Source organism: Grampus griseus, assembly GCF_964374135.1.
Source record: "Grampus griseus genome assembly, chromosome: 13".
Taxonomy (NCBI): domain Eukaryota; kingdom Metazoa; phylum Chordata; class Mammalia; order Artiodactyla; family Delphinidae; genus Grampus; species Grampus griseus.
In genome coordinates, this window is record NC_139007.1 from 63,292,360 (window position 1) to 63,310,627 (window position 18,268).

An 18,268-nucleotide genomic window follows, 5' to 3' on the forward strand; every position below is an offset into this window, starting at 1 on the left:
TTTGTAGTGAGGTGGATGGACCTAGAGTGTGTCATACAGAGTGAAGTAAGTCAGAAAGAGAAAAACAAATACCGTATGCTAACACATATATATAGAATCTAAGGGGGGAAAAATGGTTCTGAAGAACCTAGGGGTAGGACAGGAATAAGGACGCAGATGTAGAGAATGGACTTGAGGACACGGGGAGGGGGAAGGGTAAGCTGGGACGAAGTGAGAGAGTGGCATGGACATATATACACTATCAAACGTAAAATCGATAGCTAGTGGGAAGCAGCCACATAGCACAGGGAGAGCAGCTTGGTGCTTTGTGACCACCTAGAGGGGTGGGATAGGGAGGGTGGGAGGGAGACGCAAGAGGGAGGGGATATGGAGATATATGTATATGTATAGCTGATTCACTTTGTTATACAGCAGAAACCAACATAACATTGTAAAGCAATTATACTCCAATAAAGATGTTAAAAAAGAAATCCCCTTCCTCAGATTGGGGGGGGGGGCGCTGAGAAGCAAAACCAAAAAAACTGCAAACTAGATACAAGATTAGAACACCTGGTTTATTGGGAAAAATTCGTAATGAAAACTGCAACTGCTTATTTTTACAACTTATAATAATTTGATACATAAAATGAATTGGTTTTCATTACATAAGTACAAATATTAAAAAAAAATCCATGTGATATATCATATTTGCCATTCAGAGAAATCCCACATCCCTGAATTCTCCTGTTGCATGTTTTACCTCAGATATTTTTAATCTGTTTACCAAGGGAAACCAGGTTTTTAACCGTATTTGAGTTTTTGATTACAGCTGCAATCTATCAGAAGCTGTGTCTACACGATTAGAGCCTGGTCAAGCCTAAGGCGAAAAATTCAAGCCATTTCTTCTCTTTAGGCTGTTTTCACGTTACTTTGTGATGGGAATGGCCCTCCTAATGGTTTACTAAACAACCTAATCCCACCTAGAGGTTACGAAGAATTAGACCAATCCACCTTTTAATCCAGTCTACCCTAGTCTAGAACATATAGACACCAAACAGCGCAGAATTATTAGTAGCACTTTACCACACCCCAACCCTACAAACCACTTTAAAAGAGAAAATTTCATCTTAAGATTTCACTACTTAAGGAGGTCTTACTACTGCAACAGGCTTTGGCTATGAAAGAATACTTTCCTAGATGCCATATCAAGTTAACGGGAAGCTTAGCCCCAAATCAGTTATTCATGATGTTAATTAGAAATCCTCACAAATGATATGCATTTAGGAAATGATTTGGCTTCTTTAAATAGCTGAAGGTTTGAAAAAATATTTATTTTTTGCATTTCTTTTAGAATATTTGGTCACTGGCAATTTTTACCAATATCTTCCTCTTCTCCTTAGTCCTTAATAGACCCCGTTCATTCCATCTGGGAAAAACAGAAACCTGATCAGATTACTCAAATCTCTGAAGCCTTCTCGTTTTTACCTTATAAATTACGTAAGTTTCCTTCTCATTCTTTTACAAATGCAATATAAATGGTATGGCTAGATATAAGGAAACACTGGCATATTAGTAATTAGGTAATTAGTTAAAAGAAGTCTTGTTTAACTCTACAAATCACAGATAAAAGATGAATATGAAACTCTAAAACTATTTAAGAAATATCCTCTCCCAAAGTATTGTAGCATTTTGACTATAGTTTAATGATATGAACACTGCCCCAAACATAGGTTCAGAGTATTCCGGGGGAAACAGTTTCTTTCTCTGGAGTCCATCTCAGCAGCAGTGATGTTCTTCTGCTCACTCCTCACCTTAGGGAGATGTGTAGAAGTACCTCGGCTTGGCATTGCCCAGCAGGTCATCTGCATAGTTGGGGAGGCAACAGAAGAAGAAGGCACAGCCAATCAGGATAATCGTGGCCGCCCACCCAAAGCCGTAGGCCCAGTTATAGATGTAGATGCCACCAGCACTGTCAGCCAAGTTAAAGGTCTCGTTGTACTTCACAGGGTAAATTACCAGGGCGATGATCTGGAACACAGCTAAAAGGAAGGAAAAAAAAATACAAAGTATGAATGTATGAATGAATGAATGCATGGTAACAACAGATTATTTCCTCTTCCACAACATTTTTGCCTTAAAATAAGTATTAAATCCACCTAAATAATGCTGATAAAAGGGGCTGGGGGAGTCTAGTTAATCATAAGCCAAAAAAGATGACTGAATATTGTGTGTCAGAGATACCTGGCTGAGTAGAATACTGAGTATATGAAATACAGACAGAAAATTAGAGATTCATGTACCTATGTAAGCATTATACATACTAAAGTAAAACGTGCTGAATTGTGGTGTGCAACAGGAAGCAAGAGGGTAGAGGAGAGCCTACTTTTTCATCTTTGCTTTTCCTGTGCCAAACATAAGTTAATATTATCACTGTTAGCAAAATAAAACATATGTACATATACATATGTCTGTGTGTATGCACACACAGACACAGATAGAGGAATATTCATTCAATAAATAAATGACTAAATAAAACAATGAATCAATGATGCGAATGATCAATGGGAGAATCAGGAGAAAAGCCTGCAGAGGAAGGGGGAATCTGAAGAATAAATAGAAATGAAGAGATGGAGGAGAGGAAGAAGAGCATTCCAGCCTCTGGGGAAATAGAAGCAAAAGAGGGGAATAACCACAGTGCTTTAAAAAGTGAAAGGGGGGGCTTCCCTGGTGGCGCAGTGGTTGAGAGTCCGCCTGCTGATGCAGGGGACACGGGTTCGTGCCCCGGTCCGAGAAGATCCCACATGCCGCGGAGCGGCTGGCCCGTGAGCCATGGCCGCTGAGCCTGCGCGTCCGGAGCCTGTGCTCCGCAACAGGAGAGGCCACAACAGTGAGAGGCCTGCGTACCGCAAAAAAAAAAAAAAAAAAAAAAAAACAAGTGAAAGGGAAGATACGGGAAGGAAAACATATGTCAAAAAAATTTCTAAACTCTTTGATATGAGTCACATTGTTACAATTATTAATCATGTATTAACAATTTACATTGCTTAAAAATAAAAGGAATTTATTAAATCTACTTTGTAGTCTTTTTCAATGAACATGCATAATTCTATAAAGCTCTAATGAGTATGCACATGCTATGCTATGCTATGCAATTTTTACCTAGTATTTAGTATATGCATTGCCATGACTTTGGGTATAAGCAGATTTTAGCTCTGTGACACTCAGATGCTACTCTTCACAAAGAGGGATCAGCTGGCTGAGCTCCCAGGAGTACGTCAGGGAGTGAACAGTCCTCGCCACCACCTTTCTTTCACCTTAATTTTTTTCTACTAGCTCCACAGATATACCCTTAACTAGTTTTCTTTTTTTTTTTAAATTACTAGAAAGGCTGTAGATGTTTCCACATCTTGATTTGTTGCTTCTATTTCCCAACTTAAAATGTTCTTCTTTGGCAACTTATGAAAGGCAATCTTAGTGCAGATCTTAAATATTTCTCTGGTTCCTGTCTACTTTATTTATTTATTTTTAAATATTTATTTATTTATTTATTTTGGCTGCACCAGGTCTTAGTTGCGGCATGCAGGATCTTTTTTTGTTTTTTTTCAGTTGTGGCATGCAGACTCTTAGTTGTGGCATATGGTCTTCTTAGTTGCAACATGCGAACTCTTAGTTGCGGCACGCATGTGGGATCTAGTTCCCCCACCAAGGATCAAGCTCGGGCCCCCTGCACTGGGAGTTCAGAGTCTTACCCGCTGGACCACGAGGGAAGTCCCACTTTCTGTCTAGTTTAAATAACAAACTCTCACTAGTTAAGTTTGTCATTTTCTGCAAATCATTGTGTATGACACAAAAGGAACACTTCTCTGCATTTTTCTCTAATATGCCTAGTGATAAATGTTAAACATTGTTATTTACCCATTTTGGTTCATCACATAAAGTTCTTGTAATGGTTTGGATCAATTTTTACAAAATCTAAATTGTATTGGTGTTCAGTTATTCTGATTTTAACCCAATAATATACATCACATTAAAAAGAATTGTTATGAAATATATCTTAAAAATCAAGTAGGGCTTATTCAACATTATTACCACTAAAAATGTATTGAGATCTCTAGGCTTTTTATTTTTCTATTAAACATTTCCCATTCCACTTGTCCAACTTTGAAGAAGAGGAGAATTAAATTGTAAGATGAGAACACGGGGTTAAGCAGGACAGTTCAGCTGTTTATCTATCGAAACTCACCAGAACGAGTTTTTTTTACAATAACTCCTGCAAGCCTGTTAGCTAGAGATGGCGATTACTAGATCTTAATGTTTTAATGTTAAGGTGGACAGAAGAGTTTTACTACGATTTCTTTTAATTTTGGTAAAATATACTCAACATAATATTTATCATTTTAGCCATTTGCTAAGTGTTCGATTCAGTGGCATTAAATACATTCACAATGTTGTGTAATCATCACCACTATCCACACCTAAAACATTTTCAACATCTACAACATGTACCCGTTACCCCCTCCCCTCGGCTGCTGGTAACCTCCAATCGACTTTCTGTCTCTGTGAATTTGCCTATTCCAGGTACTTCATACAAGTGAAATCATAAAATATTCGTCCTTCTGTATCTACCTTATTTCTTTCAGCATAACGTTTTCAAGGTCCGTCCATGTTGTAGCTCACATCAAAATTTCATTCCTTTTTATGGTTGAATGATATTCCATTGTAGGTATAGACTACCTTTTGTTTATATATTTATCTGCTGCTGAACACTTGGGTTGTTTCCACCTTTTGGCTATTGTGAATAATGCTGCTATGAACATGGACGTACAAGTACCTATTCAAATCCCTGCTTTTGGTTCTTTTGGATATATACCTAGAAGTGGAATTGATGGGTCATAAAGGATTCTTCAATGAACGTTAATGTCATAGTGTTATTTCTAATGGTGATTTATATAGGCATCTACCTAGTCTTCTAAGACATGTGATAGGAAGCTACATCAAATTGTTTCTTTGATAAGGTCTTGTAAATTTGAACTACAAAACACCAAATAAAAGTGGAGGGGGGATTCAACAAGATTCTTCATATGTTTTGTGATTCCTAGCCATTTCTGATTCTAAAATATTATTCCAAAAGCAAAGTTTGAAACATGAGGAACACTCGAGTAAACTTTATTTTGAATCAAGAGACATGTTTAAATGTACAGGGGACGGTTAGACCTGCACTGGCTGGTTCTCGGAGGCTACCTCCTTCCTCCCAGCCAGGGCCTTTTTGCTCCTCACTTATCCTGCCCTAGATCCTGCCATCACCTTCTTTGTACTCAGGGAACCCTGCGCACAGCAGTCCCACTCAGGCTCAGGCTTGATCCTATGGATCCCTCTAGTTACAAGGCTTCTGACTTGTTTCCAAAACCATATGCTCACTTTGTATTTATACCCCAGGTCTGTGGCTGGACTTCGGCATTTGTTCCATGAGCCTAAGTTAGTAGCTTGAGAAATGGACTATGGCCGCCTCACTTTGCCCTTATCAGCATCTTCTTCTTTCCCCTCCTCAGGAAATCCAGATTTGCATCTAAATCCAGCTCTGTGGCTGGGGTCCTGCTCCTTTGGCAGACTTCCCTACTGCCAGGTGCCCACCTAAAATTTCAAATAATTCTTGCCTCTAGATTCTTGCTAGTTCTGATATTCCCTTAATAAATGTTCTCTCCAAGCCCCACCCAGCTGCATAACTAAGTTTCCCATCCCCCGACCCTGGCTCTAAACTGCAAAGAGGCAATTCCAGATCTGGCCCCTCCCAGATCCCCCATCCCACTGCAGAAAACCTTCTGTGACCCACCACATCCTAGGACTGCAGAACGCCTTCAACAAGTGCAATGGTTCAGGGACATTCCAGTCCCCTCAGGCATGGGGCTCATGGGAGGCCAGCCTGGGACCACTATGGAGACACTGCACTTCCAGCCCTGGTCCCTCGGGGCAGGGGTGTCAAGGGCATGGGGTCATCTACGAGAGATACCAGCAGGTAGAGTGACAACCTTCCTCACTTGGATGGGGGATATGGAACGCTGTCTCAGGCAGAGGATAAAAGGGATCCAGCTCTTAAAATACATCTCTCCTCTGTTACTTCTGCCTTTGGTGACACATTTTCCGAGAACAGATCAGGAACTGTATTGTCAGAGATCTTTTTGTGGCGTGGACATTATTATATTGATGTCCCCTGCAGAGAGGAAGAAAGGATTGCTGGCGCACAGTCTTACCAGCCAGGGCCAGGAGGCTTCCAATCATTCTCAGGAAGACAAGCATTTGGGATCCGCAGAGGGCAAAGAAAGAGAGGATGAAAGAGATCACCAGGATGATGAAGCCACAGAGGAGCATGGCGGCAGCTGCCTTTCCCCACGCTATAAGAAAGAAACAGCAATTAGTAAGACAGACAAGCCAAATTTAAAAGTTACTTATCAAAGCATCAATGGGTTTTTTTTTTCTTTCTACTAATTGTATTTGGGTGGAAGAACAGATTTTCTTGAGACAATACTTAAGCATCTCCATATTTTAAGGGAAGAATAGGCAATTCATAGGTAGGACATTAACATACTGATATGCAGTAATGCCTTATCCCCTCAGTTTTGGGGCAAATGTTTATACCTCCGAAATGAAAAGTAAACTACATCAAACTGTATCTCATTTAATAAACTGGCATATAAACAGGAATATTTAAAAGAGTCACTCAAGTTCTACTATAACATGACCACAATAAACAACATTTTTACTATGGAACAATCCAAATTACAATCTCTTCAGGAACTGTTTCAAATACCTTTAAAAAGATCTTTTTTCCATATTAAGGTTTGGTCCCATGCAAAAATAATTACTGAAAACTCATAGTACGTATGACTAGACAGAGATATAAAATAAAACAATTTAATTGTAAAGTAGCTAGCTGTGCTTTTTATAACAAGTTTAGGTGCAAACAACATTTCTAAATTTTAACTTGTGAAGTATTCAGAATTTATTGCACAATAATTCTCAATTATTGACATGGGCCCTAAAAACAATAAGGATGAGGTGGAAATTGAGTTCTAGATTTGAAGATCTACATGGGCAGCTCTAGCCCTGGGTCATTCTGCTCTGGCCCTGTGGAAAGAGAAGAGTCATGACTCCTAAGCTAAGGATTCCAGCCAATCATTCTTATTGTTCAAACCGCACTGATTTGTAAAATCTCTTCCCACACAACCTTCTCTCTAGAGGTAGTAACTGACATGTAGGAAGTAATCGCTCTGTGCCAGGCACTGGGCTAGGAACCCGCCGTGCCTTAGCAACCTGAATCCTCACAATAACTTTTTAAGGTTCACACTCTGTTATCATTTCTATTTTAGAAGTGAGATTATACTAAGCCTTGGAGAGTCCAGATAACCTGCCCAGAGCCACACAGCTGGCAGCCAAGTTTGATTTCCAGACTGTCTGAATCCAGAACAGGACTCTTTTTTCTTTTTTTTTTTAAGATATAAGTTACATACTAGAAAATTCATCCATTTAAAGCGTACAATTCTGTAGTTTTCACTCCATTCACAGGGTTGTGCAACCATCACCACTTTCAATTCCAAAATTTTCATCACCCCAAAGAGAAACCCCACGTCCGTTAGCAGTGCCCTTCTCCTCTCCGCTTCCTTCACCTTCTGATCTACTTTCTGCCTCTATAAATTTGCTTATTCTGGACATTTCATATAAACGGAATTATATACTATGTGGCCTTTGTGACTGTCTTACTTACGCTTTCACTTAGCATAATGTCTTCAAGGTTCACCCGTGTTGGAACAGCATGGATTAGGACTGCTTTTCTGTTTGTTTTTTGCTTTTTGTTTGTTTTTTTTTTGCGGTACGCGGGCCTCTCACTGTTGTGGCCTCTCCCGTTGCAGAGCACAGGCTCCAGACGCGCAGGCTCAGCGGCCATGGCTCACAGGCCCAGCCGCTCCGCGGCACGTGGGATCTTCCCAGACCGGGGCACGAACCCGTGTCCCCTGCATCGGCAGGCGGACTCTCAACCACCGCGCCACCAGGGAAGCCCTGCATTCCTTTTTATGACCAATAATTATTCTATTGTATGGATAGCCCACATTATGTTTACCCACTCATTCACTAATGGATGAACATGCACCCTTAACCTATTTTTCTTTATTGCATTTGAAAAGGAGAGCTGCGTGTACCTCGGCACTGGTTTTACTCCAGCTTTAACCGAGCTTGGCTGGCAAACAAATCCTGACTTAATTTGGGGTCATTGGACTGGTCAGTGTTAGACAAAGTTAAGGACTAGCAGAAAGAACAAGGGCTTGGGAGCCAGCTTGCCCTCGTGTATACCCTGCCTCTATTACCTATTAGCCACTGTCAGTCTGCTCCTCTGTTAACCAAGGCTAAAATGCCTTCTTTCAAGATTACGGTGAGGATGAGAGCTCTTGTGTGAAAAGTCATGGAGCTATTAATTCTCCAGCCCTCTCTGTTCAAAAATGTCCTCATGTATTCCGATGACTTTCTCCAGTACCTCAAGTTTTCACTTTATTCAACGTTCTCAAGGTTCTACACTGTCACATGAAGACTCCTCCTCAGTTCTCCACTGCATGTTTACATCTTCAACTGTTAGAGACAAACCTGGGCTGAGCTCCTCTGTTCCCTTCTCTAGCCTCCACACTCCCTCCAAATCTTCATCTAGATTCAGGGATGACTGGGGTATAATAGGTAATTAAGGAAACGACACATGCTCAATGTTTTTTACATGCTCAAATACCATGTTTTCACACAAATTACCCCTTAGTGGCACTGGTCAGGATGGCGTCATGACAGTACCTGAGTGGGCCTAGTTATATGTTTATAACTTTTATTACTTTCCTCCACGTCTTGCTCTCTTCCCGTGAGATCAGTAAGACCAAGGTAAAATAGAAATGTTTTATTTTAAAATAGACATGGATAAAGCCAAAATGTGAGATTAAGTCTCTTTTCTCACTTTTGCCTTGTCCTTCGAGTAAGGTAACTTTCCAGAGAAAACGGACCATGCTTTGGAAAGAACATTAATTAATCAGACCACCTCGAAGTCTAGCCCATAAACCACTGACTCAAAATCATCAGTGGTACTTATAAAAAGTATGGATTCCAGGCTTCCCTGGTGGCGCAGTGGTTGAGAGTCCGCCTGCCGATGCAGGGGACGCGGGTTCGTGCCCCGGTCCGCGAAGATCCCACGAGCCGCGGAGCGGCTGGGCCCGTGAGCCATGGCCGCTGGGCCTGCGCGTCCGGAGCCTGTGGTCCGCAAAGGGAGAGGCCACAACAGTGAGAGGCCCGCGTACCGCAAAAAAAAAAAAAAAAAAAGTATGGATTCCTACGCATCCCTCCAGACATACTGAATCAGAGTTGGAAAGGAATCTGCATTTTACTGGTATTTCTTACATTTATACTAAAGTTTGAGACCAACTAAGAGAGATGATTAATCTTCTTATAAAAATAGCTGGAGCATGTAACTTTCAGTATGTAACCCACTGTCAATTACAGTCTCATGTCTGTAGATTTTTGCATGGCTACTGCCAATCATTAAATTCAATTAAATTAAATTCCAATAAGCAGACACTGAGTTTTCCTTTTAAGGTGAGTTCACATGTTTGAAACTGTTCAATGAAAAGGCAACACAGCTATATAAGCCATACAGAGGAATGCAAACAGGAAGATCAGTTGTATAGCAGAATGTGAGTTTTCAATGAAAACAGGAGAAGCATCCTAACAGGGAACATATTTAGTAATCAAACTTTGACAATCACAGATTAAGGTTTTTAAAGTATAGCTAAATAAATTATGTATGATGTTGCTACAAAGAGTAACATCAATCATTTTGCCTGTTTATTTGAGGAAGATTAATACAAAGTTAGATTATTGCTATTACTGCTTCCGCTGACATTACCGCTGAGGTGTAATTTACATTTAGTTTCAGGTACTTGAAAGGAATTAAATAAAAGAAATAGTAAGCCAATTCACCTAACCTAAAACCAACAGGTGAATGTAAATATGAACAGATCATTTTAAGAAATTTTCCTATGTTATGTTAAATCAACTCAATTAGCATCTTATTTAAAATGCTGAGTCTAAAGAAAATCAAAATGGAAAGTTAAGAAACAGTCTGTCTGGAGAAAGGCTGCCTTGGAAGTAGAACGTGTAAAACCTGGTCCTTGAGAGTGGAAACACCCACACTGATTCACTTAACTATCATTTAAGATGTGGCACATATATACAATGGAATATTACTCAGCCATAAAAAGAAACGAAATTGAGCTATTTGTAATGAGGTGGACAGACCTAGAGTCTGTCATACAGAGTGAAGAAAGTCAGAAAGAGAAAGACAAATACCGTATGGTAACACATATATATGGAATTTAAGAAAAAAATAATGTCATGAAGAACCTAGGGGTAAGACAGGAATAAAGATACAGACCTACTAGAGAATGGACTTGAGGATATGGGGAGGGGGAGGGGTAAACTGTGACAAAGAGAGAGAGGGGCATGGATATATATACACTACCAAACGTAAGGTAGATAGCTAGTGGGGAGCGGCCGCATAGCACAGGGAGATCAGCTCGGTGCTTTGTGACCGCCTGGAGGGGTGGGATAGGGAGGGTGGGAGGGAGGGAGACGCAAGAGGGAAGAGATATGGGAACATATGTATATGTATAACTGATTCACTTTGTTATAAAGCAGAAACTAACACACCATTGTAAAGCAATTATACTCCAAAAAAAGATGTAAAAAAAAAATTACAATGAGGTATCAACTAAAAAAAAAAAAAAAAAAAAAGATACAAATCTTGACATGGTTTTGAAGGTCCTGTCTGATGGATAACAAGGAAGGCAATCTGCTGCCTCATGTCAATGACTATTTTGTTGTAAGATGATGAGATGGATCCTACCAGGTCTGAGCAGGGTCCTTCCAGCCCAATATTCTGCCTGAGAAGGGAACCAACAGCCATGTAGACTAACAACATGGCAATTCTCCATGACATACATTTTGAAAACTTAAGGTAAATCTGTAGGCTAAGTGCCTTTGGTCTCCCTTAATCACCCAGAATGAGTCTAATATCTATAAATTTACCCAACCCTTTGGGAACTATATATTTTTATATTATACCTTGGTCTAAATTGTACCCTATTTACCAGCCTCAATGGAAAAACATCAATTTGTAAAACTTATCTTGAAGCTACTTCTTTCATGATTCAACATCAACAGATGGTCCTCAGGTCTTTGAAGACAGTCCATCTTCATCTATTCTGAAGACAAGTCTGTCCTTCGTTAATATTTTATACACTAAATTTCTGCCTTTCCTAATCCGCATTTTACTGGTATTTCTTACATCCATACTAAAATCTGAGAATAGCTAAGATAGATGATTAATCTCCTTATAAAAACAGATTGCAGCACTGCCAAAAAGGAGTGTGTAACTTTCAGTATGTGACCTACGGTCAATTATAGTCTCATTTCTATAGATTTTTTTCATGGTTACTGCCAATCATTAAATTCAATTAAATACTATCATTAAATTCAAATAAGCAGAATGTGTGTGTGTGTGTGTGTGTGTGTAGGGGATTGGGGAAGGATTGTCATTGTCAATTATCTTTCTCTGAATTGAGACCACAAAAGCATGCTGCACTCCAGGTAAACAGAGTTTCTGCGCAGGAATGTTGTTTTTTGTTTTGTTTCCTTAAGGGAAGATAAATTTGGTGTTTCATATATATATATAATTTATTCTGTCCTAAGTTTATTTTCTAAGTACCACTTGAAGAAATTTATGTTATCAAAGAAACCAGCAACATTATAAATCCACTTTTAGATAAGATTCACTAAAGATCCAGTTAGGTAATGAAGGGCCTATCAGATTTTGCTATTGCTTGCAAAGGTTCAACATTAAGTCAACAACATGGAAACCATTCACTGGTTACTAATGAAATTCTGAGTTTCTTCTAAAAAATGTTTTTAAGTTTTTTGTGTGAGGGATAATGCTATACGTTTTTCCAGAGATTATATACTAAAACATGATGTTACAAGGCAAATACAGCTGGGAAAAGACCAGTAAGATCGACTGAGAGGAAAAGAGCCATAAAAGTAAAAATAAATAAATACCTTGAATATCAAGCTAGAAAACGTAAATCAAAGTTAAGTTTATGAAAAGAAAAAAATAAATAAACTTTTATTTTAAGACAAGGCGAGCACTACTGCTATATCGTGGGTGACATTTTGGAGACTGTCATTACTTTTTCAACCCAAATTAGTATTTCTTTTAATGGATTTGCTGCATTCTTCAGTAGCTTTACATGTGGGCACCAAACATTGACCAAAACAGTCTGTGGCCTAGCCCCTTACTCAGTGCCCTGCAGATTCCAAATTGTCACCCAACTAGAGTAGAGGATGGTTCCTTTCCAGAACAAAGGATTTATCTATGAACAATACAGAAAGCCCTACCCATTAATACAAGATTTTGTCAGATTCCTTCCTATTGTTTCTATAAAGTTCTTTATGTCATACACAAGCAGAACTGAAAACTGGACAAGACCATAATTGAAAAAATAAAAAAGATGCTATCTTGTGACCACCTAGAGGGGTGGGATAGGGAGGATGGGAGGGAGATGCAAGAGGGAGGAGATATGGGGCTATATGTATATGTATAGCTGATTCACTTTGTTATAAAGCAGAAACTAACACACCATTGTAAAGCAATTATACTCCAATAAAAAAAATATATATATATATATATCCTCCAGGTTCAAAAAAAAAAAGATGCTATCTACAGATAAATACAAACATGGGTAGATGATATATTCAAAAAGGCTGTTGCATAGTCAATGAGGAGATCTGCAGTAATACAGGCCAGTGCTTCTGAAACTTAAAAGTGCTCACGAATCCCCTGGGGACCTTGTTAAAATACAGATTCCGATTCAGTAGGTGAGGCCTGAGATGCTGAGTATCCAGTAACCTCCCAGATAATACTGATGCTGCTGGTCCGTAACACACGAGTAGCAAAAATCTGGAGGATGACTCAGGAAAGCCTCCAAAAAATCGACACAGGAAGAATGATTCTGCAGAAGGTTTGGAAGGCAGGAAAGGAATGGCTTAAAGGAAGAATGATGCCGGGGTCTCTGGGGAGAAATTCCACAGTAGGTGTGAGATTCTTTACATGCTCTACATTTTCCCCTGAAACTGAGCCAGATGATAACCCTTTCCCATTGGTGTTTATGGAACTTTACCCCTTTATGGCCTTCTTTTAAAGTCTGAGTGGGGAAACCATCCTACACGGGAAGATGGGAAAATACAGGAAATTCTGTGTGAACTCAGACAAAATAACTAGCAGCAAATTTGGAATCTACCCTCAAATGTTTGAAAATCTGTCCGTTGGAAGAAGGCTGAAAAGAAGAATTTACAGAGAAGCACATTTCACCTCTTGTCAGTGTAAGAGAGGTACTTTTAAACAAATAGCATCGTGGAGAAAATTAAGTTGCTGAACAACGGGAAGAAGTTCAGATCAGCCATGGGCGATGCTGATAGGTGGGCTTTGGAGAAAGCTTGAGTAGGCTCACTATTCATCCCTCCTAGATCTAATAGTGTAGGAGTCTCTGGCCATTTACAAGGAGAAAAGACAAATCAGGAATTGAGGCTCTCTGGTAGTGCTAAGCGCAGCAAATGTGGAGTAAACTGGTCAAGATCACTGGTTCCTAGATGTCTAGATTTTATAAATCAACATATATATATATTTTTAATTATGAAAATCAATTGAGAGTGTCCAACTTTTTGTTTTACTATGTACGAATGTGAACACATGCCCGCAAAGATTAATCTATCTACTAATGCCTAATTTCATAAAATAAGAACATTTGAATACGTGACCCTGCCCCTCTGCAAAAAAGCCACAAGAACATAATCTCAAAATGAAATCCTTTAAGTTGAATTTAGGCTGATGTAAAACTATTAACTTCATACTTACTGATATTTTTCTCATTTCTCGTACATTTAAGAACCATAGGGCTAGATGATCTAAAAATATTTCCTGTATTAACCTGATTCTTTGACTTATCCAAGGCTGATTTCATGTAAAAAACATTCAATGTGGTATCTTTGGTAAAAATGAGGCTCTGCACTTCTGAGTTCAGATCCAAGGCAAAGGCTCTCCAATGCTGCCACACTGACTCCCCGCCGTCATTCTTGGAGCGTAAATTCATCTCAGCTGTCCCTGTAATTTATGCATAAACTTATCTTCGTTAGTCTCTACCCTGACAAGTCAGAGCTTGCTTAGGACTTGAAATCTACATCTCTGATGCTGAAAATATCCTCCTGATGTACTCTTTCTTAAAACTGTAAAAGAAGGTGCCAGGAGTGCAAAAATACTATCTGTGAACATGGATTCAAATTTAATTTAGCATCTTCTTTTATTTATTTATTTTTGGCTGCGTTGGGTCTTCGTTGCTGTGCGCAGGCTTTCTCTCTAGTTGCAGTACGCAGGCTTCTCATTGCCGTGGCTTCTCTTGCTGTGGAGCATGGGCTCTAGGCACGCAGGCTTCTGTAGTTGTGGCCCACGGGCTTAGTTGCTCCGCGGCATGTGGGATCTTCCCGGACCAGGGCTCGAACCCGTGTCCCCTGCATTGGCAGGCGGATTCTTAACCACTGTACCACCAGGGAAGTCCTAACTTTGCATTTTCTTTATACATGAAATTTGAATGATCATTTCAATGTTTAAATCTAGAGTTTTCTTTTCCAATTTTGAGGACTAGAAACCATGACTTTTTTAAAAATTCAAACAAGAATTTGTATTTATTTCGTTGTTACTATTATGTAAAAGAAAATATTCAGTGTTTAATTTGATTCATTAATGAGGAAAAATGAGGTGATATGGTAATCTGAAATTCTTTTAAAAAAGTTAATGACAGTGAAGAATATAACATTCTGCTTTTTACATAATTCTATGGAACTATTTACCTTTATAAAAAAAGTCTCTATTATTTTATTATTGCTGATACCTGCCAGCAAAATGAACATATTGTTACAAATGTCAGCAAATAAAAGAGATAGTGAAGCACTTTGTAATAAACAGGTATACTTTCTTAATACTGTAGTTTACAGTGGTAAATCACAAGGTTTATTTTCTAGTACATAGCAAGAATTTTTTAAAAAGTGATTATACACACTTAATTCTCAATATTGAGATATCATTTTAATTAGAGCCATCAACCTTATTCCTTGTTGTGTTTGTACATACGTGGGAGTGTGTGGAAACTGCTTACTGTATTTTAGATAAAATATGACCTCACGTGAACATATTGTTTTTGGCAAGGCCTAACTGCAGCTATCTGAAAATCTCAAAAGTTCAGAGACGCCTAGATAATCAACCTACGGGATAGGAATACACAATTTCTACACCTGTGAGGCAAAACTAGCCAACAGTCCATGGCAGGAGACAGAGTGGAAGTATAATAATCACTCCAGCTCATCTTTGACTTCAATAGCCTGGGATGGACCTCTCCTGGTGAAATCATAGCTGTTTTCTTCTTCCCAAGGTCACCTAGTGACAGTGGGTGCCAGATTCATGATTTGATTCTAGGGTTTGAGCAAAAGCCACGTCTAACACATCCTTGGCACTTGACTATCTTTGCAAAGGTCACCAGAATAACCAAATTGGAATGTGAAAGCCACCGACCACTTATGAAAATCATTCTAGCTGCATCACAGAGGCAGTACTAGATTCCTCAAGGCTCACTTGGAAAACCGAACTTTTCTAAAGACCAATTTCTATATCAAATTGAAACATCAACTGTACACTGACTGGATCTGTCTTTTCTCTACGGTTAAAAAAAGTTAATGCTTTAGACTCCTGTCTAATTAAAAAATTAGAAAAATTAGAAAACAGAAACAAAACCTGCTTACTCCCTTCTATATCAAAGCACTCTATCAGCCTGAGGTTAGAAGAGCCACACCCTAGGAAGGTGAGTTCATCCTGCAAATCAAGAAAAATAAAAACTGCATTGTGTATTTTTCACAAGAGGGCTGTGGTCACAGCCAGAGCTGTGCAGGCCAGATCATGTCCCAGCAATAGTGCTGATCTAGGCTCTGCCTGCACCCTTCTCCCCGCGGCACACTAACCTCCTTAATTCATATGCCCAGGATCGCTGAATATTCTTTGGGTCTGTATTAGTCTTTGCAGTGAGATACGATTATCAAAGTTTGTTTAAAAACACACCTGTTTTAAGCAAGTCTATTAAATCCCCTACAAGATACTGAACTCTGTTGCATTTTAACCAGAAGATAGAGACATATTATTTCAAAGAAATTAATGCCCTTCGAAAACCTAAAAGACTTGGGGTAATACAAACCCTGGCAGGTGTGCTCTTTGCGCTTTAAGAGAGGAAAAAGACAGACTTTAAGGAAAGTAGGAATTCCATTTAGCCTTTACATTTTATTACCTGCTAAGGAGAGCCATGCCTCCTTTGGGGAGTAAATTTTTGGGGAGAACTTCCAAATAATTCCACAGTAGATACGATAAAGCACCAAGCCCCTGATACAGGGTCCCAGAAATAAACAGAGTTTGGTTTGAAGCCCTGGGCCACTTTGGAGGTGCGGGGCAAGTCAAAGGTCCTAGCAGAGAATGGGGAAAAAAAGCAGGGTAGCCTTCTTTCTCAGTTTTAAACTATTAAACTCAGTCGGTAAGGCTCCATTCAGTAGTAGTTGACTTTAAGCTTCTGATTATTCTCATATTTAAACCCTCCTCTCCGGAACCCCTCACACAATGCTAATCACGATAGACCCCGGCTGTTCTTCCCATCTACGAGAAAGCAGGGGGTGGTACCGGCCCAGAGCAAGCTCCTCTCCAGTCCCGCGTAATAGTAACAGGTAGTCCCTGAGGCTTCCTCCATGCTGGAAAAATAAAATACTCTATCTGCAGTATATTAAATTGTCAACTCTGCTTCATTTCGCTGGTGTAGAAGATGTGTTTGCTTTTTAGATTTCAAATCAGATTAAAATAAAGTTTTCTAAACAGCAATGCCAGGCCTAAGCCCAAAAGACACTCCCTCTAACAAGAATTAGCCTGCAGCATTAAACACTGCAGTATCTACTGAAATCTTCCCTGCTGAAACTTTGATTTAAAGGCCTTTTTTAAAGGAAGAAGAGCTGCTTTCACTTAGTTCAAGTTAAACGAATAATACAGCAACATTAGGGAAGGTACGCATTTTAAATACTTACATTTTAAAATATAAGCCATATTTCATATTTTAAGATATAAAATAGGTGGCGGAATGGGAAGAAATTTCAGTAGGTCTCCAAGAAAATATACTTTGTTCATTACATTTACTCATCAAACCCTTTTCAAATGGCTGAAATCATCTTTTGCTGTACCGACAGACCCTACGAATAAACGTAGCTTGAACTAGGGCCATTTTCTTCCAGTGTCGAGCCTGATTTTGGACACGGAAAGCTGCTACTGCTTTATTTTGCTCGGGTCGGATGTATGAACCTAGGCTCTAAAGAGAGATTTGTTGAATCACCCATTACCCCCGACCCTGTTCAGTCCCTTCTCGACCCTGTTTAGTCCATTCTCATAGGGCGACTTCCGCACTCCCAGGGCGCCGGCGCTCGCCCAGCAGCCGCCCGGAGGACTTCACGGAGGCGGCGGCACTCACCAAATTTCATGAGGCTGTCGCATCTGCCGTCGGGGTTACACCGCGACCACAGCGAGGAGTACTCTTCGGTACCGCTCAACTGTAGCCATCCGTGGCCGGCCAACGCGATGATGTCGAAAATGATGGCGCTGAACAGGAGCAGGGGCAGGATCCACCTGCAGCGCTCGCAGGCCAGGCCGCAGGCCAGCATCTCGACGGCGGTGGTGGAGAGGAGAGGAGCGCGTGGGGCTCGGACGCCGGCGGAGAGTGACCCTAGAGAGCCGGCAGCGCGACAAAAGGGAGCAGGCCTCGGGGAGGCGGCTCCTGGAGGACGCGGCTCGGGGCAGGCCTCGGGGGCGAGGCGCCCGCCCCACCTAGATTCCGGTGACTCAGAGCGCACCGCCCGGACCTGCCCGGCTGGCCCAGGCGCGCGCGGGGGAGGAGGGGCCGGGCTCGGGTTACACTGGGTGTGTGTGAGCTTACTCTGCCCGGAGAGACCTGGAGCCGCGGGGTCCCACTGCCTCGTTTCCCTCTCACTTGGTCCTCTCGCATCCAGTGCTTTTCTTCTCAGTGCTTCAACGTGTACACATTTTAATCTGCGCATCACCAATTAAATATTTAACCCCTGAAGTCGGATC

At 40.4% G+C, this 18,268-nt stretch overlaps 1 protein-coding gene across 1 annotated transcript; it reads right to left on the reverse strand.

Annotated features, from left to right (window-relative positions):
- Positions 1-539: 539 nt before the first annotated feature.
- Positions 540-17,991, reverse strand: PERP (p53 apoptosis effector related to PMP22). Its single transcript, XM_082669291.1, has 3 exons — positions 17,652-17,991; positions 6,228-6,368; positions 540-2,018 (listed from the first exon to the last, which is right to left on the reverse strand). The coding sequence occupies exons 1-3, from the start codon at positions 17,839-17,841 to the stop codon at positions 1,792-1,794; spliced, it is 558 nt and encodes a 185-aa protein (XP_082525417.1). The 5' UTR covers positions 17,842-17,991; the 3' UTR covers positions 540-1,791.
- Between the last annotated feature and the right edge of the window lie 277 nt (positions 17,992-18,268).